We start from the raw sequence: 18,979 nt of genomic DNA, 5'->3' as shown, positions 1-18,979 counted from the left end.
CCACCACACACTATCCACCCTAAATCTCATTTCAGGAAAAACCTATTATTAGTCATTTGCACTTTATTCATGATTTTAAGGTAATATATGACCTGTCCCAGGAATATTTACTTTTAAGTTTTACCTCTATGGTAAGATATAGTAAACTATGAATGACAAGTTTTATAAAGGATGTTAAATTATTTCCAAAAGTTTGTGAATTTTTATTATCCCTGATACTTAACCTTTTAGGCAAATATTTTTTAAATGACCTACTGAGAATCATAATTCTGATATGCTAAAATGTGTATATTTGAATTTTGAAACCCATGTCTACTTTTATCAAAAAATATTGCTATTCTCAGTTGAATGGCATACAAGTACTTGTCTGTGATGATTTACCTAAAATGGTCATATTGTGGCACTAAGGAGACTTACTGAATGAACACCTACTCCATAGTCTGGGTATTGATCAATTTTCACAGGTGCTGATCACAGGAAAAAAAATTAGAAAAATGAAAGAATATGGGATGACTAATTCCCATCTGGGAAAAAAAATACAGTGATATCTACCTTTTATCACATTTTGATAAGAAGGAAAGCAAATCACTATAAAGGTATTGGGTACATATCTAGTTTCAACTCCCATTACATTCCAGCATACACTGGGGCTCCAACTGCTCTAGACCCTTTGAATCTCTTCCTCATAATCCCATGTTATAATCTAGTCAACAAATACCCTTGTTCACAAATGAGTTACTCTTTAGCTTTAAGGTCAGAACTTTCCAACATTCCCTACTCTATCCATGTAAAGGGAAGAGCAAATAATTCTCATTGTGGCTTACTATGTTCCAGGCACCATGCCACTTGCTCTACTTGTAATACCTCATTTAATCTTCACAATTATTCTATGACCTAGATTTTATCCACCACCTTATTTTAGATGTGCAAACTCAAAAATCATAGATGGATGAATCAGGATCTGAATCCCAGGCAGTCTGACTTCAAAGTCCAACTTCCTTTCCCCCTCCAAAAGCTCTATTTAATTAAATGGGTAAACATCTCAAGCATAGATTTGTTTGTAGAAAATTTTAATCCGGGTCATCTAGAACTGCAGAACCAAATTCTCAAACTTGAATAAGAGATCATCCTTTGAACTACGTGAACTAAGTGAAAAGCCAAAGTGAAATAAATTTTGAAAGAAAAAGAAAAATTTTTAAAAGACAAATATTTCTAGTAGACTACCATACGTATTACACAAGCCTTAAATCACCTCCTCCCTACCTTTTGATTTGCAGAAAATATCAAATGCTTTCCAGATCCCTACTTAGCACCGTCTCATGCTCTCTGGTAATGCCTTTATCTGTGTTCAAAAATATATTTAAACACACGCAGAAGGAGCTTGGCATGTAGGTGTACCCCTAAAGCAGCAGGCATCTAACATGTGCTAAAATACCCTGCCTGTAAGCAGACAGGGCTCGAGTTGATATTGTCTTCCAAAACAAACAAACAAACCCCCGCTACATTATGGAGCACAATGATTGCCAACACTGCCTGCGAATATCTGTTCCAAACGGAATTCACCACCTGCTGGGTGCTGATTCAAAACACCGCTTCCCCCAGCACCTCATCTCCTTCTGCAATTTCTCCTCAGGAAGTTCTTTCATGGCACAGATTTTGACAAGGTGGCTGATTTTCCCAGTGCTTTCAGATGCTCTGTGACAAGTCATCAGAAACTTTAAAGCCCCACCACCCCTCCTTTTACAAAGTCATTAGATGTGCCAACTCCGAAGTTCGTCTGAGTGAGGTCTATGATAACAACTTGGCGGCCATGTTCATCTGGAAGCATTCCTCCTGGTGGGGCACCGCAGGAACACTGGGCTTCCTGCAGCCTGCTCCTCGGGGGCTGGGGGAACCTGAAGCAGCTGTGGAAGGCATGTAACTGTGTCAGCTCTCTAGGGAAGCTGGGTCTTGTCCAATTTTCACAGATAAGGCTATTCCTGTCTGCAGGCAGGATTTAACAGCCACAGAGAAGGCTGAGAGACTTGACTTAAGGTCAACTAGACAAAACACAGAGCGGCCGTAAGAGAAATGGTGGGATTTCAGGTATAGCAATAAGGCTCCCATCACCCAATATTCCCTATGGGTAAATATTTCCAATTACACAATTCATGTATCACTCCCTGGTACTTATTTAAGCTAGCTTTCCCAGGAAAAGGTGGCTCTTGATGCCATCAATCTCTCAAACATGAGTGGGAAGTGAATTTTCTGTTCTCCCAGACAGTGTTTAAAACAAGGGGAAGGGTACCCTGAAAGTAGACCAATCAGAGGGTGTGGAAGGTGTGCAACAAGAGGCTGGTGCACCCAGAGGCAAGACCTCCCCTGCCTCACAGGGAGTATCCCTGACACCGGCTGATTCTCAGTTACTCAGGGATTAATGATCCCAACAGGTTGATCTAGGCCCCTGGCTTTTTCCCGTTCTCACTGCTTGCCCATGGCATGTCTAACATATAGTCCAAAATGCAAATACACAGAGTTGAATTTTAAAGTAATCATTTTTGCTTTAGAATTCCCCTAAGAGGAAGAATGAACAGGAAATTTAAAAATTATTAATTAAAATAACATTTGGAAATTACCTATAGATATCCTACCTCCCTTCATTTTGGGTTTCGAGTTAAGACAGCAAGTGGTCATATATGGAATGTGAGGTGATACTGACAACAAAAAATATAAGTAAAAAAAAATTTTTTAAATAAGTCTATATAGAAGCAGTGTTGTTTTCAGGGGAGGAGCAGTCTCTTCAGTCACAGAGACCAGTGCTGAGTCCCAAGTCACCACTCTCTTGCTAGATGTATGACCACAAGATGCTTTACCTCTCAAAATTCAGCCCCCTGATTTGTAAAATGAGGATGAAACCTGACTACATAAAATTGTTGGGAAGAGTAAAGTACAAGCTACTCCATGTACTTAGCACAATGCCTTGCATATTGTAAGTATTCAATAAATATTAACTTTTATAATATTTATATTATCTTCATGAAGAGTATCTCCCTTTCAAAATCTTTTAAGTAAATCAATTTTAATTTTGTTAGCATGATAACAATCAAGTAGTTTTGTAACAAGAGAATGTTTTTCTAGAGATACATATCGAAGAGGGGCAAATCGGCATGATGTCATTTTGAGTTTACTTTAAGTTACTACAGCAGAAAAGGAGGGCTAGTAAAGCAAGTGTGGCAAAATTGATTTCTGTTGAAACTGGGGGACAGGCCTATGAGTTCATTACACTAATCTCTCCACTTCTGTGAATGTTAGAAAACCTTCATAATTAAAAGGTTAAAAGAATCAATTGGTCCATCAATATATATTTATTAAGAATCCTCCAGGAGCCCAATATAGAACTGGTGACATGAGATAACAGTTAACCATTGCTTAAAAAGAAAAACCAGGCAGGCATCAACTTTCCCTTTCTGGCATGTTGCCAGGAATCCAAGAACAAGGAAAGGAAAGGGCTGTGATCTGTGAATAGGGATTTCCCAGCATCCGCAATAGTGCTTATGCACACGACTCATCAGGAGAGCCCAGCAGCAGTTCTCAGACAGGGTTCCTCATTTGAACCAGAGAATAAAAAAATGATCTGAATGACTATTTTTCTCATTCCTCCCAATAGAGAACCAGTATCCTTCTGGAGGCATCAGAGAGAAGTTAATCCGTGATATATAATGAATGCCTTAGGGCAGGAAGGCTGAATTCTCATGCAGAACCCCAACTGCAGAAGGCTGCTAGAACCTCCACGCAGAGCCCTCTTGCTCTTAGTTTATTTATTCATATTGCTAGTAACCTTGATGCTCTTGTCTCAAGCATATTGGAAACAGCAAATCAGAAGGTAGGAATCTCTAGAGCAGAAGAGTGATCACAGGAGAGAAATTTAAAAGTTTATTAAAAATGCACTCAGTGAACCAAAAAAGCAGAGCAGCCGGGCCTCCTAATTAGAGGCAAGTAGCTCTAAAAGCCTTAAGAGTCCATTTATACCTTTTATACTAGAAGTTAATATTTACTGAGTACTTACAATATTCAGTACTCACAAGGAGTTACATGCTTCTAACGATGATCCTCCAAGTCCCCCAAAACTCTTAAATTCTATTCAATGTACTCTCCCACAGACAGGGACTAAACCTTCAGAGTTCTACTGCTCCATGGGATGATACTGGGCAACTTTTACTCCCTTCTTTATATTTGTGAATTTTCAAAAACTTCTATAATGACTGTGTATTACCTTTGTAAGTAGACCAAAATATCTTTTAAAGATACTTAATTTTACGAAAATTTCATCCCAGGTGACATAAGTTTTAAACATTTTAAATCACTCCACAGTGATCCATTCTCCGAAGTCCACAGACAGGTATGCATCTTACAGTTATTGTCCTCGGTGTTAAGGAAAATGTGATCAAAATGGTGAGAAGAAAACTTGTAGCAAAAAAAAAAAAAAAAAAAAATCAAAATAAGTGTTAACGGACGTCTATCAAACAAGAGGGGTAAGTTTTCATGAGAGGGGGAGGGGGATCAGGCTTGACCTTGAAGGGCAGAGGCAGGTAGAGGTAGTAGGAACAGGCCAAAGGACCCAGGATCCTCAAAGAAAGAAAGGGGAGAAGGGTTGCAATTTGCACACCAGGCAGTAAAAAAACCACTGTAAGTTCCTAGAAAAGGTGACAATTCTTCTTCATTCTTTCCAGTTAATAAACACTGATAAAAACAAATTACTTACATCATGAAAAGTACTGTTCTAAGTGCAAGGAGGGATACAGAGACCTACCAAATGCAGATCCTACCCTCAAGTGGCTTATTAATAAAGTATCATTACAACATATAAACACAAGATGGAAATCAGTAAGTACCAGAAGAGAAGGCAACGGACCTCAGCAGATGAGCAATGAACAGTCCAGCAGAGGAGACAAAGAGTCTTCAGGGAGAAGGTAAAATAATGAAAACAGTATTTTTGGAAGATTACTGGAATAATGTCTACCATCTATTAGTGACTCATCAAGTTAAGGGTGATCCAACTATATTTCTCATCGAATACTGACACTAACTCTGCCACATAGGCAATTAGGTCCATTTTACAGATGAGGAAACTGACACTCAGAGATGAAATCATTTGTCCAAGGTCATGCAGGATATGTCAGGGCTAAGATTCAAACACAGGTCTCCATGATTCCAAACCCAACTTACTTCTAGAATGCTGTTACACACAATCAGTCAAGTGAGAAACACATTTACTTAATTCAACTATTCAATATACCATCTTAACAGAACTTAACAGGCATTTCTATTCCTAGTCTTGTAAGAATTCCTCCCTGGCCAAACCCATTCACTACTTCCTGACAGCACTATTTTGCTGTCCCCACTAACTCAAGTATTTCCTTTGACTGAAGACAATGGTTATGTTAATTTGATTAAGTAGGGGTATTTCTCATGAAATGGAAGTACATCTTAAAGAAACCAAATAACCAAAATAGCAAATCTGAGAAGATAAATATAATTTGTTCTGTGTGAACAAACAATAAGAAGTTTAGCCGAATATAGATTTTCCTGGGGCAGATAATACAGACCAGAGGTGGAGAAATTAGCTATGAGGCTACCATTGTGATTTAGGTGTGTCGTAGAACAAGCCAAGCATAGGAATAAAAGAAAAGAGAAAGGGGTGAATCCACAAGATATTTTTTACGGAAGATACAGTAAGACTATAATCAATACTCTGCCATGCAGAGGAATAAATACAAAATAAAAGGCTCTGCCTACATAAAGATTTATAAAGTCAAGATGTACACTCATGAAAACATCTAGAGAGAAAGAAAATATATAGTTATGCACTCAATCATGTCCAATCATCAGAGAAAGGGGGGAAGGGGAATGTAAACCAATCACTGGAACTTAGAGCCTCAAAAGCCAGAGAGGACTGTGATGGCCAGGAGAGGAATAAAAAGTATGAATTCCAAGCACAGGGAACACCACAGACCTACAATTCCATAGAAGAGTAATTCTAAGTAATGATCAGAAGACTCAAAGAAGTTCAGAACTGGAAGGATTCTCAGAGATCATGTGTCTGCTTTCTTGTTTAATTTTTTAAATAGACTTGATTTTTTAGGGAAGTTCACAGCAACACTGAGCAGAAGGTACAGAGATTTCCCATCTCCCTTTGCCCCCACACATGCATAGCCTCCTCCCGTTATCAACATCCCCCACCACAGCGATACAGTTGTTACAACTGATGAGCCTCCATCATATAAAGCCAGTACACTGAAGTGCCCTGCCCAAGATCACAGGGCCAGATGCAGAGGTAGGGCCAAAATGCTTAAGTCCCAATCCTATATCCTTCCCAAATAAACCACAACACATCCAGTGAAGCACACATGGCCAAGTACAGATTCCCATCATTCATCCCATAGGATACCAAATTTCAACCCGGTCTGTACAAGTAACTACTGTCATGTACCAAAACAACTTAACTTTCTTTCGGGAGTAGAGAGAACTCCGCTTTTCTCTGGGATATCTTCGGCATTGTTAGCATCGATGTCTATTGTCTAGACTCTACATGTTAATCACTGTGTCCCACAGTTTCTCTGTACTATGCAATTATGAAGGGAATACTACAACCAATCAAACACAGTATCCATCTACAGACCGAAACTGATTTTTTTTTCACATCTATGGAGATGTTTTCACTCATAGAAATCCATATCAGATCTTTGCCTATATGAAGAGATTTCCCACAGTATTTTAAAGTGATTATCTAAAGGTTAATAATCCAATATTGACTGGTCCATCATTTGAAACAGGGCAGCTGCATATGCTGATGATGAGCGAAGTCTGCTCTGTGTACAGCAGTGCGCTTCCCCAATGATATTTTAGTTGGATTAAAGGGAAGTTTCTCAAGGGCAGGGCCTCCTAACTTCTATTGCTCTTCTGTCTTTCACAAAGACATGAAAAATACAGAGTATACAGTAGATACTCTCTCTCTATATATATATATATATACACCTGTGAATAAAAGAATTTGAATTATAATAATGATTGTATCCTGAAGAGTCAAAAGTTGAAAAAGAAAAAAAGGAAAATAGGGGCAGCTGGGTTAAGCGTCGGTTAAGCGTCCAACTCTTGATCTTGGCTCAGGTCTTGATCTCAGGGTCCTGAGCTCAAGCCCAGCATGGGGCTCCATGCTGGGTGTGGAGCTTACTTAAAAAAAAAAAAAAAAAAAAGGAAAATAAACTCTGCTTATAAAGATAGAAGACTAAGATATGTTTCTTGTTTCTTCTTTGGAAAACTATCAGAAGCACTGAAGTTTCTCCCTACATACTAAAGAGAAAAAAATAATCTCCCTCAACACATCAAAACATACAGAGCTTGAGCTCCTATGCCAAATACAAATATAATGAGAATTGTCACAACCTACCTTCCCACTGAATTCACAAAACAGAATTAATAATCTTCAAGGAAACATCAATATGTTCTTTCCTTCCACCAGGAAATTAACTATACCACTCCTTCTGGTAGATCATCTCGCATCTTCAGGTAATGAGAAATCTTTAGGGTCTGTCCGCTCCAGGGTCTGAAACCATGGAGAAGATACACTCATGTCAATTTCCAAAATCACCATGAAGAGCACTGATATTTCCCATTAGTCACTGGCATTATTTGAATAAAACATACTCCTTTTCAGACACAATGCACTTTTCAGTTATATGCAACTACTTAACTGCCTAACCCCCCTGATTTTTCCAAAATGCCTTCATGTACATTTCTTCACTTCCTGCAATCAAAAAAGAAAAGGCTAATTTCTCCTCAAATTTACTTACAGAAATGTTGCTAACCAAATATAAAAATATGATAAAGTAATTAAACGTAAAAGTGACAGAGAAGATCTGTCAAAAATGATACACTGTCACTGAAGATTCTCTGAATCTCTAATTAATCTGGGTCACTCTACAATTTCCTGAAGGGTTCGGAATCTGAAGTGTTCATAGTAACCCTCTGGGGAGCTTGTAAAAATGCAGATTCCTGGGCTCCTCCCCCTGCTATGGATAGTTAAAGCTACTGAGGGGTTCGAAAATGTTCATTCAAGGATCTCAACATCAGAGATGAGCGGTCTGCATACCTTAAGTATGCCGGACCCCTAGTTTTGTGTCAAATGTTAAATCTGAATGAAATTTCACACACACACACACACACACACACACACACACACACTCAATCTCTCTTTCTCTCTCTCTCTCCTACCTTGTGGCCATGGGGGCGGGAGTGTGTCCACCAGGTGTTCACTTGAAAAGCTTATTCAAATCTGGATTACAAGAGTAGTTAATTCGGATATTCTTACCAGACTCTAAAGACCACGATCTTGACATCATTAACCACATTCCAAAAGAACCAAAGCACCAGTAAGTGGCACTCTTTTAGGAAGTAATTACCAGAAGCTACTCTTATCTCAGACTTTGCTTTAGGGGAGGAAGACCTGACTATACAAAAAGAGTCAGAAGTTGCAGTCAGTGTCTCAACATTTTAAAAATTCTGTATAGTTTGCTGGAGCTGAGATGAAACATTTATCCTTCTCTTGCAACCACTTTGGTTTCCAGGGGACTGACTTACAGCTGAGGCAGGCTGACGAGAGGTACATCCGTTAGACACACACACAACACACACCAAAGTTAACTGAAAAATTTCAAAGTGTCTTTTTATGCCTTTAACTCAAAGACGAACACATTTCAAGGTGACCCAATCCTCAAGTGACAGACAGTGTTTTAAAACGGCCAGAGCTCTCCACTTAAACAATTTCTAGTGACATGTTTAAATCGCATCCTCAAGGGCTCTATCTGCTGTCCTATTTACTAGTCTTTCTTTCCTGGCAGAGGCATCCCATTTTAAGTGAGTGCTTGAAGTTCATCTTCCTTCCTAACAATTAAAATCTACAGGGCTTAGATGCTTAAAAAATTTTTTTAACTTAGGAGGCACCATGGAGGACTTTCAATTATTTAATTATATGACCAACCCCAATTATTACTTTAGCTTTTTTTTTTCTATTTATCAGAACAGTAGCAGAATAATAAAAGACAGCCTCAACACTCACGTTCACAAAGAGTAGAAGACATATAAGGTAAAAATCAAAACGTTCATAAAAGGATGCGCAATTTAAAATCTAAAAATGCACATAACTGTTATATTGACTGTGTCTGTATTTCATACACAGAAGATGAAGGACTGTTTTTTTTCTTCACTAAAATATTACTCTCAGCCATTATAAGAGAATGAGAAGATTACACTAGAAATCTAAAAACTGGGCTCCTGTAGTTAACGAAACACGCCACGCTGGTTTTACTCAGTCCCTTTGCAGAAACTACTCCCTGTCAAAAATATCCTTTACCCAAAAACCTACCCTGAACTGTCTGTGAACTCCTCTCTATCCCTGCAATCTGACTACTTCTCTGTGATGATTTATAGGACTATCTCCCTTGGCGGACTGGGAGCTCCAGGGAGAGCAGAGGACAGGTAATGCTTACTTTGACATCCCAGCCATTACCAGAAGCATCCAGGAACAAGTGCCAGGAACAGCAGGCACTCCACGTAGTTTGTTTTTTAAAAACTGTAGAAGTTTATAATATACAAAAAAAAATTATTCTGGTCCCCACTTCCCTTTCCCTTTCTTACCATTGTTTGGGGAGAGAGGTGGGGGGGGAGGTTTCATAATAGAGAGCAAGGTTTCATTATAATGAAGTAAGGTTTTCATTATAGAGAGATATAGATAGATGATAAGTAGATATAGAAGTAAGTGTGTGTGTGTGTGTGTGTGTGTGTGTGTGTGTGTGTGTGTGTGTAGTACATACATTCTCTAGCCCTGCCAAGTGGGAGGCTTGGGAACAGACACTCCATTTACCATGAGCATACCAACAGCCCAGATCTGGCTTCTAAATACCATTATCCAGCAAAAGAAACACTCCTTGGAGAAATGGCTGGCTCTGGTGCTAGGGCAGGGAAAGTATAAAATAAGCCTGGAATAACCTGTGAAGCCAGAAAATGAGGGAGTACTTAAAAGTAATGGTCATGTCAAAAAGAAAGAGAAGCCAGGCTGAAGGGGCTCCCGTTAGCAAAATGTGAAACAATCTGAATAGTAAATAATAATAGTAACAATTACAACCCATTGGAAAAATAAGAAACCTCAAATACCTACTAATATAAACAAGCAAACATAAATACATTAGAAGTTTGCAGAGGAACAGGATATTTAAATAGTTTCAAAGTACCACCCCACAGGGGTGCCTGTTGGCTCAGCAGGTTAACTCTCATTCTCAGCTCAGGTCTTGATCTCAGGGTCAGGAGTTCAAGCCCTGCGTTGGGCTCCATGCTAGGCCCCAAATTTTCAGTATGTATTTTCTTTCTTTCTTCTTTTTTTTTTATCTTAAGATGACATCAAGAGGCAGGATTGGTTCTTAAACCTAGCAAGCCAAGGTAAGCCCAAAGACTGGAACATGAGAGCTGGGGTTTTATAAAAACACAAAGAAACAAGAAAAAGAAATTTAAAAAACCCTAAAACCCCTTTACTCAGATCACTTGGCAATCACTCCCAGGTCCCCACCCCATGATGCTCTGAGGCAAATCAGCATATCTACATAAGGAATTCCCAGGAGCACCTGGGTGGCTCAGTTGGTTGAGCGTCCAGCTCTTGGTTTCAGCTCAGGTCATGATCCCATGGGTCGTGAGATCGAGCCCCACCTTGGGCTCCATGCTCAGTGGGGAATCTGCTTGAGATTCTCTCCCTCTGCCCTTTCCCCTCCTCTCTCTCTGTTGTTCTCTTTCTCTCTCAAATGAGTAAACAAATCTTAATTAAAAAAAAAAAGTTCCCAGAGGAAGGCTGGTTTTAACACATCATCCCAGAAAATTTCTTATGCAGTGACATCTAAACCTACTTTCCTAATCTACCAAAGATCGGATATTTCCATTCTCTCTCAAGATAAACTTCATCTTCTCTAAAACAAACTGCAATGTTTAAGATGTGGATTATTGGGGGGGGGGGGACACTTGGCTGGCTCAGTTGTACATCACTCGAGTCTTCGTCTCGGGATCATGAGTTCAAGCCTCACATTAAGCATTGAGTTTACTTTAAAAAAAAGGAAAAAAAGAAGAAAGAAAGAAAGAAAGAAAGAAAGAAAGAAAGAAAGAAAGAGAAAGGTTTAAAAAAAAAAAGATATGGATTATGGTAAGAAAACAAAAAGCTTTCACAAAGACATAGGCAAAACCTCAAAGAGTCACCAGCTGTAACTTGCCTTCTCTTGTCTTACAGATTGAGTGCCTCCAACTACCACCAAGAGACAACACATGGTGGTTAAGCATGCAGCGTCAGCACCAAACCACCTACATTTGAATTCTGGCTCTGCCACATTAGCTCTCCCTAAGCTCTGCCAAACTGTTTTTTGGCAAGTTACTTAAAACTCTCTATACCTCAGTGTATGCATCTGTAAAAAGGGCATCATAATAGAATCTTCACAGGGCTGTTGTGAAGAGTAATTGAGATAACACAAAAAGTATTTAACATCGTGCCTGGCACAGAGCTAGAGCTCTATGTTAACCACTGTCTTTGTACCTAGCATCTAGGCACAGTGTCTGGCACATGGCCAGTGTTAAAGAACTACTCTCAAGCATCGTATGCTTGGCCTAACTTTAAGATTTAAAATTTCATTCGAAATATTTCTTAAAAAATGTTTAAAGGTAACTTTGCAGTGGAAAAATCACCATTACCAAAATCTACATTCTGCACCAAAGTCATGCTTTCACGAGAGTGGCAAAAATGAGCTGCCTACATTCTTGGTTCTTATCTAAGTTCTTCAAGGGAAAATAAGAGTTACAATGTAAGAAGGCAGAACACTTGGTTATCACAATCCATTTAAGGTACAGTTTAGGTACATCTATCTAATTTCTTAAATAGAGAGAAATAAATGAAAAATAACTGCTTATCACATTTGCAATTATTTTCATTGTAGCTTTGGCTTGATGCCCAGGTCATGAATCAGACGTACGTCTATGAAAGCAGGAACTATCCTTGTCCATCTTGTATCCAAGGTAGTACTACCCAGTACACAATTGGTACTCAATAACTACTTTTTAAATGAATAAATGTGCTTTGTACAATACAAAATCCCACCATGGTTCTTGGCTTGGCAACTAGCCAAAGCTAATCTCCTTTATCTGTGTTTTAAACAAATAAGCTACCCTTTCTGTTTGTTCTGATCTGCGCTACAGGAAGAACCTCCACAGAGTAAAAGAATCTTTACATTCCTCAGTAATCATGGTCCTTGATCATTCCAATCGAGAATAGATGCCTAAAACCATCTCTTGTTAATGCAGTACAGGAAAGCCACAGAATTGTCCCTATCCCTCCGAATTAAAAATCAGCTTTCAATTACTTTCTTCCCATTGTTTTTCAGATATCTTTGAAAATTTTCTTTCTGTACACAAGAGCTTACAGATACACAGATACAGAGATCCTTAGAAGTCACCTAATACAACAGCCCCATATTCCGGATGCCGCCAAAGAAAATCACATTTGAAAGGAAGCCATACAGTCAACATCCTTCAGAAGCCTCTTGAGACAAAAGTGACAAATCTAATTTTTAATAATATTCAGAAAAGAGGGAGGTGTACATCCACTAGCACCTGACTTACACAGAAAGGTCTAGGTGGATGCCCCAGTTCTCCCAAACAAGGAGCAGTTCTAAATTCATTCGTTCATTCAACAGACATGTTTAACGGCCTCTGGTGTGGTGGACACTATTCTAGGTGCCTGAGATACATCAATGAACAAAAGGAAGATCACTGCCTGTACTGTACGTACATTTTAGGCAAAACTTTGGAGGTGTCTAGGAGAATACAGAAAAGAACATAGGTCCATTTTAATAGAATACATAGGGCCAGAAGCGTTCCATAGCACCATCGAGATCATCAAGCTAGTGGTTCTCCAACTGCGGTGTGCTGCAGAACCACCCAAGAGGACTGATCAATACTCAGAAGGCCCAACCCCACCCCAGAGCTTCTGATTCATTAAGATTTCAACCGGCCCTAAGAATTTGCATTTCTAATACCCTCTCATACAGCGTCAACGCTGCTAGTCCAGGCAGCAAACTTTGACAACCACTGACCTAGTTGGAAACAAATCAAGTAGCTTGGCCAGAACCACAGGCTACTCGATACCAGGCCCAGATTTAGGGTTGTTTTTTTTTTCCCTTCTGACTCCAAACTGATCAAGCTTTTATGAGGATACAGCTGTCACTTACCAACTTAAGGCAAACACTGCCCAAAGAAAAAGGTTTTTTAGCTTTATGTTTGAGTTGGAGAAAATCAGAAATGAATGTTGTAAGTATAAAATACCTTAAGCAGGCAGACAGCACTGATCACTATACACGGACACAAAAATTAACATTAAAGTTAGAGGATTTGTTCTTTCTTTCACATATCTAAATGCCATGAGAGAAAAGAATGTTTGCCCTAAAGGATTTTATCATGAGGGTGAGGTTCAGTCTCAGATGAGCCTATTTATTTAAAAAACGTCTATTAACTAAAAGTATATACACTAAAATATAAATAAGTGATGGGATTAATAATAATTTTAGTTTTTTTGTGCTATTTGTATTTTCTAAAATTTTTACAATAAACACGAATTCCTTTTGTAATAAGGGAATACATGTTAATTTCTTTAAAAGTGACAGTGTTTATTCAAAAAGACTTTTAATTAGAAAACTATAAAAGGCATCAGTTAATATACTGCATAAATTAATACTGAATGATTTTTTTTCCCTAGCACATAAATAATTCAAGTAACTTATTTTACATTTTAGGCTAAACCTCTGTCTGGATTAATCATTAATACCAGTGAAGGAAAAAGTCCTTGAAATATATCTGATTTTATTTAAACGAAAAGAATAAAACAAAACTCTTATCCTTTAAATAGCTGCAGCATAAAAATCAAATTTACTATTATTCTACCTAGCAATTGTTTTTTGTCTTTACTGTTACTTTTTTTTTTTTTTTAAGATCTTATTTATTTATTTGACAGAGAGAGAGAGAGAGACAGCCAGCGAGAGAGGGAACACAAGCAGGGGGAGTGGGAGAGGAAGAAGCAGGCTCCCAGCGGAAGAGCCCGACGTGGGGCTCAATCCCAGAACGCCAGGATCATGCCCTGAGCCGAAGGCAGACGCTCAACAACTGTGCCACCCAGGCCCCCCTTTACTGTTACTTTTCAACAAATGTATGGATGTGATGCTAATTCTTGCAAATAAAGCAAGCAAAATGTCATCTGTCAATTATACCAATTAAAAAAAGAAAGTAGGGGCGCCTGGGTGGCACAGCGGTTAAGCGTCTGCCTTCAGGTCAGGGCGTGATCCCGGCGTCATGGGATCGAGCCGCACATCAGTCTCCTCTGCTATGAGCCTGCTTCTTCCTCTCCCACTCCCCTGCTGTGTTCCCTCTCTTGCTGGCTGTCTCTCTCTGTCAAATAAATAAATAAAATCTTTAAAAAAAAAATAAAAATAAAAATAAAAATAAAAAAAATTAAAAAAAGTAAAAATAGCTTTAATTTTATTTCTTGAAAAAAAATAAACGTCTAAGTTTTGGAAAAATAATGGGTGTATCCTCGATGTGTACAACGTTAGAGAGCCATATCCCTGAGGATACTCCATCCCTGTAGCCCATCCACCATCTTTCTGGATCACCTAATCTAGGAAATATTCCTTTATTACTAAAGTCCACATTTCAGGGATATAGCTAGAGCTTAAAACATAATCTGCTAAAGGGCAATAACTAAAGGAGAATCAATATGGTGAAGAAATCAAGTGTCTTTATAGAGACACACGAGTACCATTTAACAAGAGTTCTGGACTACCTCTTCGAGTCTAGACTATTTCATTAGACTAGTCACTTTTAAAGAAAAAAAAAAGTGCCTGAATGTGTTATTTAGAATTATAACTACTTTTCTGAAAATTGGGACTTAAAACCAGAATTCTATATCATACTATTATTAACTCTTACTAGGTATCCACAAGTACCAAACACTTTAAATCCTCATTTGATTTCCAAACCGCCCTATGAAGTATAAGCATTTTACAGATTAAAAAATTGAAGCACAGAGTGATCAAGTAATTTGCCCAAAGTCACACAGCTAAATTGAAGATCCAGGATACAGATATCCGAGCTATAATACTTAGAGATCCTTAACCTTTGGCTCCAATTATGGTTCTGCTTATGTTTGAATTACAAATTATTTACATTTTAGGAAATCAGAACTAAACTTTTCTTGCCAGTCGTATTTGATAATATCAGTAAAATGAAAGATGATGAAATAATTCGGGCACTTTCACAAATCTCTGCACTACTAAAATCATACGCAATTGACAGTAAGTTACACAGTACAGAGATCTAACAACTTTCCCACCAGCATGGCCATTTCAGGGTTACGGCTTGTGGTAAACTCACCTACGGAAATCAGCATTAAATCGCACAGTGGTTCGATTGAGTGGGTAAGAAAGGTTTTTATCTTGTTTTATTTGGGGTTTTTTTTGGTTTGGTTTGGTTTCGGGGGTTTGTTTTTGGTTCTGGTTTTCGGGTTTGGGTTTTTTGTGGGTTTTTTTGGTTTGGTTTATTCTTTGCAAACAGGGAGCCGGAAGGTGAACGAATTAAGCTGGAAAATGAAAAGTCGAATCCTTTCCTACGTCTTCCGCTCACCACATAAGGCCTGGGTGCCAATGTGCACAAGAGTTAAGTCTCTATGGACTGGCCTTTGCTCAGGGTGGGTGCGCACAGACCCGGCGCCGCCGCTTCCCGCCCGGACGACCATCCCCGGCGGGCGAGGGCGGGAGGCGGGAGGCGATGGAGACGGGTGGGGACGACCCGCGGGGCCCTTACCCAGCTCCGTGCCCCGGTTGCGCGCGGACATGGCGCGGGCCGCTGCAGCAGTCGCCGGCTCCTCAACGCCCAGACCTTCCTGCTTCCCGCCCGCCCCGCAGCGTCGCCGCGTTCGCCCCGCCCCTCTCCCTCTGGGGGCGGGGCCGCGGACCTCGGTACCTCGGTGCCTCGGTCCGACCACCGCACGCTCACTTGCGGGGAGATCCTACCGCCGCTCTCCTGCACTACTCCCCCAAATGTGGGACTAGAGTACTAGCTCCCGAAATAATGCCACCAAAACCCGTTTTAAAATGTTTGAGTTGCCAAATGCACTGAATAAACGTTTAGAAACTTTTCACTGTAAGATTAAGAAACGAGATTAAGTTAACTGTCCAAGTGCAGAGAGCTCTGCAGCCTCTACCTGAAGGGCAGCACTGATCCCTTCGCAGCCAGCGAGCAAACAATGGCCCAGAGCACACTGTGACTTCTAACCTAGACCTCATGAAGAGAAGCAGCTCCGTTGCAGGGCGGGGGTAGGGCCTTAGAAGTGAGAAGTCTGGTTTCTCAGCATAGCAGGGATGGCAATTAAGGGGGACACTAGGTACATGAATTGCCTTTCTAAGCTTCATTTTCCTCATCTCTAAGAAATGACCTTGACAATTTCTTGGAGCTCTAAACTCTGAATCTGTGATAGTCACATTTTTTCAGCCTAACTTTTCTGTAACCAGGAGGTTAAAATTGTCTAGAGTCACTCAACATAGACTACTAGTCAACTCATCTCTGCTCACAATCAGAGGCACCTCCACTCTGTTGGGAGAAAGAAAACTCAGTTGTGGCTTGTCCAAGATCGAGCCAGTCCCTGTGGTAGGAGATTTTATTTTATTTTGTTAAAGATTTTATTTTTTTTGCTTGCGAGAGAGTGCGTGCGTGCAAGAGAGCGAGCGAGCAAGCAAGGGAGCAAACAGAAGCAGGGAGGAGGGGCAGAGGGAAAGGAAGAAGCGCACTCCCTGCTGAGCAGGGAACCCCCCCCCCCCCCCCCAATGCTGGGCTGGATTCCAGGACCCTGGGATCATGACCTGAGCCAAAGGCAGAGGCTTAACCAACTGAGCCACCCAGGGGCCCCAGGAATCATTTTTTGTTTCAAAATATTAATCCTCCTGGTGTAAAACATAGTAGATACTAAAGAAATGTTTTCCCCTAGTCTGCATTTTCAATTGCCATTTTGTTGTTTCTCCTTCTGGAAGATTACATCTATGTGCCCCACCCCTCTACCCTTAGTCTCAAAGAAGAAAAGGCAGCTCAGTTAATAATTCCACTAAATTAGAACTACTAAAAACATAACATTTTAAATTATAAATCATGGCACCTATTTACCATACTATTTTATAGCCATTAAAAAGAATGTGTTAACTTTATTTACTGGTAGGAAAAATTCTCAAGACAATTTACTGACCACACTCAATCCTGGTTTCTTGGGCGAAACCTGTGGATGATACTAAAACTGAGAAGTAATGATACACAAGTGAAATGACTAAAAACTAGAAGGGAATTCAGTTACCATGACCTACTGCACAGTAGGACACAAAGAGGAGGCTCTATAGCAAGAATGGAATGGGAAACAGTGAGTGGAGATGAGACCATCATACAAGCTGGACTCTCCTGGGTAAGTGGGCCTCAGGTTGCGTTTGGCTGTACATGGGCAAAGGGTTTGAATGGATTCCTACCATGTCTGATTCTTCAGTGAACAGGATGATCTGCTGCATGGGGGATAACTGGAAAATTATCTTCCTGGTGTGGTAAGATTTGGTGCTAATTTAGGGCCTTGTTTCAACAACTTTTGAGCACTTATTAGCGTAACAAGCTCTTTTCTAGGCAAAGGGTAGTATTGTTGAAGATGAAAAATAAGCAAGATAATTTCAGATAGTGATTAAGAATTATGAATAAAATAAAGGCAAAATAATAAGAAACAGGAGAAGGGATACAGGAGGACTTGAGACCCAAATCACAAGAAAGGGTTAGCCATGCAAATATTAGGTAAGAGTGGACCAAGTAGCAGCAAGCCAAGTGAAAAGGCCTTGGGATAGAAATGAAGCCACCATGGCTACAGCAGTGTAAGCAAACAAAGGAAAAATGAAGAGGTCACAGAAGGCAGAAGTCTGATCATAAAAAAAAGTGGTATAAAGGGAAGCCACTATGGATTTAAATAAGGCAGTCCCTTGGCCTCTTCAAATCCTAAAGCAATCACCTTTCCTGCCATGTAGAGGGTAGATGGGATGAGGGCAGGGTAGGGGGAGTGAGGACAAGAAGGGCAGTCAGCAAGGCATGGCAATAGTGTCAAGCGAAAAACAGACAGCCTGGCCTATGGAGGAACAATGGAGAAGAGGCAAGGCAGATTCAGAAGAGTCCACAAGATTTGTGTATAAACTAGAAATGGGGATGAGAATGGACTCAAGGACTTTCATTTTTTAAAAAGATTTTACTTATTTATTCTAGAGAGAGGGAGAGAGCAAGAGAGTGGGAGAAGCATGAGCAAGAGACGGGCAGAGAGAGAATCTCAAACAGACTCCGTACTGAGCACAGAGCCTGACGAGGGACTCAATCCCAGGACCCTGAGATCATGACCTGAGCCAAAACCAAGAGTTGGCCGCTTAACCAACTGAGCCACCCAGGTGCCCCTTCAAACTAAAAGGACTTCTCTTTAGTTTGAACAAGTAATAGGTAGTGCGGGTTGCTGGAGTAAGTAGTAGGTTGAGAGAGAGATTGGTTTGGCTGAAAAATTAAGACTTGTTTTAAAAAAAGTATGACTGAGAGACTTAAGGCACAACACTCAACTAAGCCATTAAACTCTGGTGCTCAGGAGGACAGAATGGATATACCAGAAAATAATGAATGCCATAATAATAGATCCCCCCCTCCTTGGAGAGATGAACTCAGAAGTACAGCCCAGCAGAAAAGGAGGAACTGGCAAATACAGGAGCAATAAAAAAAGTGTAAGGAAAACTAGGAGTGTGGTTTCATAGAAATGAAAAAAATGTATTTCAGAAACAAGTCAGGGGGGCCTGGGTGGCTCAGTGGGTTAAGTGTCTGC

General features: G+C 40.0%; 1 protein-coding gene across 7 annotated transcripts in view; it reads right to left on the bottom strand.

The window, feature by feature from the left end:
• Window positions 1–16,115, bottom strand: part of DERA (deoxyribose-phosphate aldolase) — a 128,047-nt gene extending 111,932 nt beyond the window's left edge. For 6 of the 7 annotated variants that reach the window (XR_008961571.1, XR_008961569.1, XR_008961570.1 and 3 more), the window contains exon 1: window positions 15,913–16,021. Coding sequence is in view for 2 of the 7 variants with exons in the window: in XM_026502341.4 (XP_026358126.1) it covers window positions 15,913–15,943 (31 nt within the window). In the remaining 5 variants the exon portion in view is untranslated. Of the gene's footprint in view, window positions 1–15,912 lie in introns of all 7 variants that reach the window. The other variant, XM_057318909.1, reaches the window with a different exon arrangement.
• Window positions 16,116–18,979: the final 2,864 nt, after the last annotated feature.

This window comes from Ursus arctos, unplaced genomic scaffold (assembly GCF_023065955.2).
Source record: "Ursus arctos isolate Adak ecotype North America unplaced genomic scaffold, UrsArc2.0 scaffold_26, whole genome shotgun sequence".
Classification (NCBI taxonomy): Eukaryota; Metazoa; Chordata; class Mammalia; order Carnivora; family Ursidae; genus Ursus; species Ursus arctos.
Note: the sequence above shows the minus strand (reverse complement) of the source record. Positions and strands in the feature narration are given on the sequence as shown.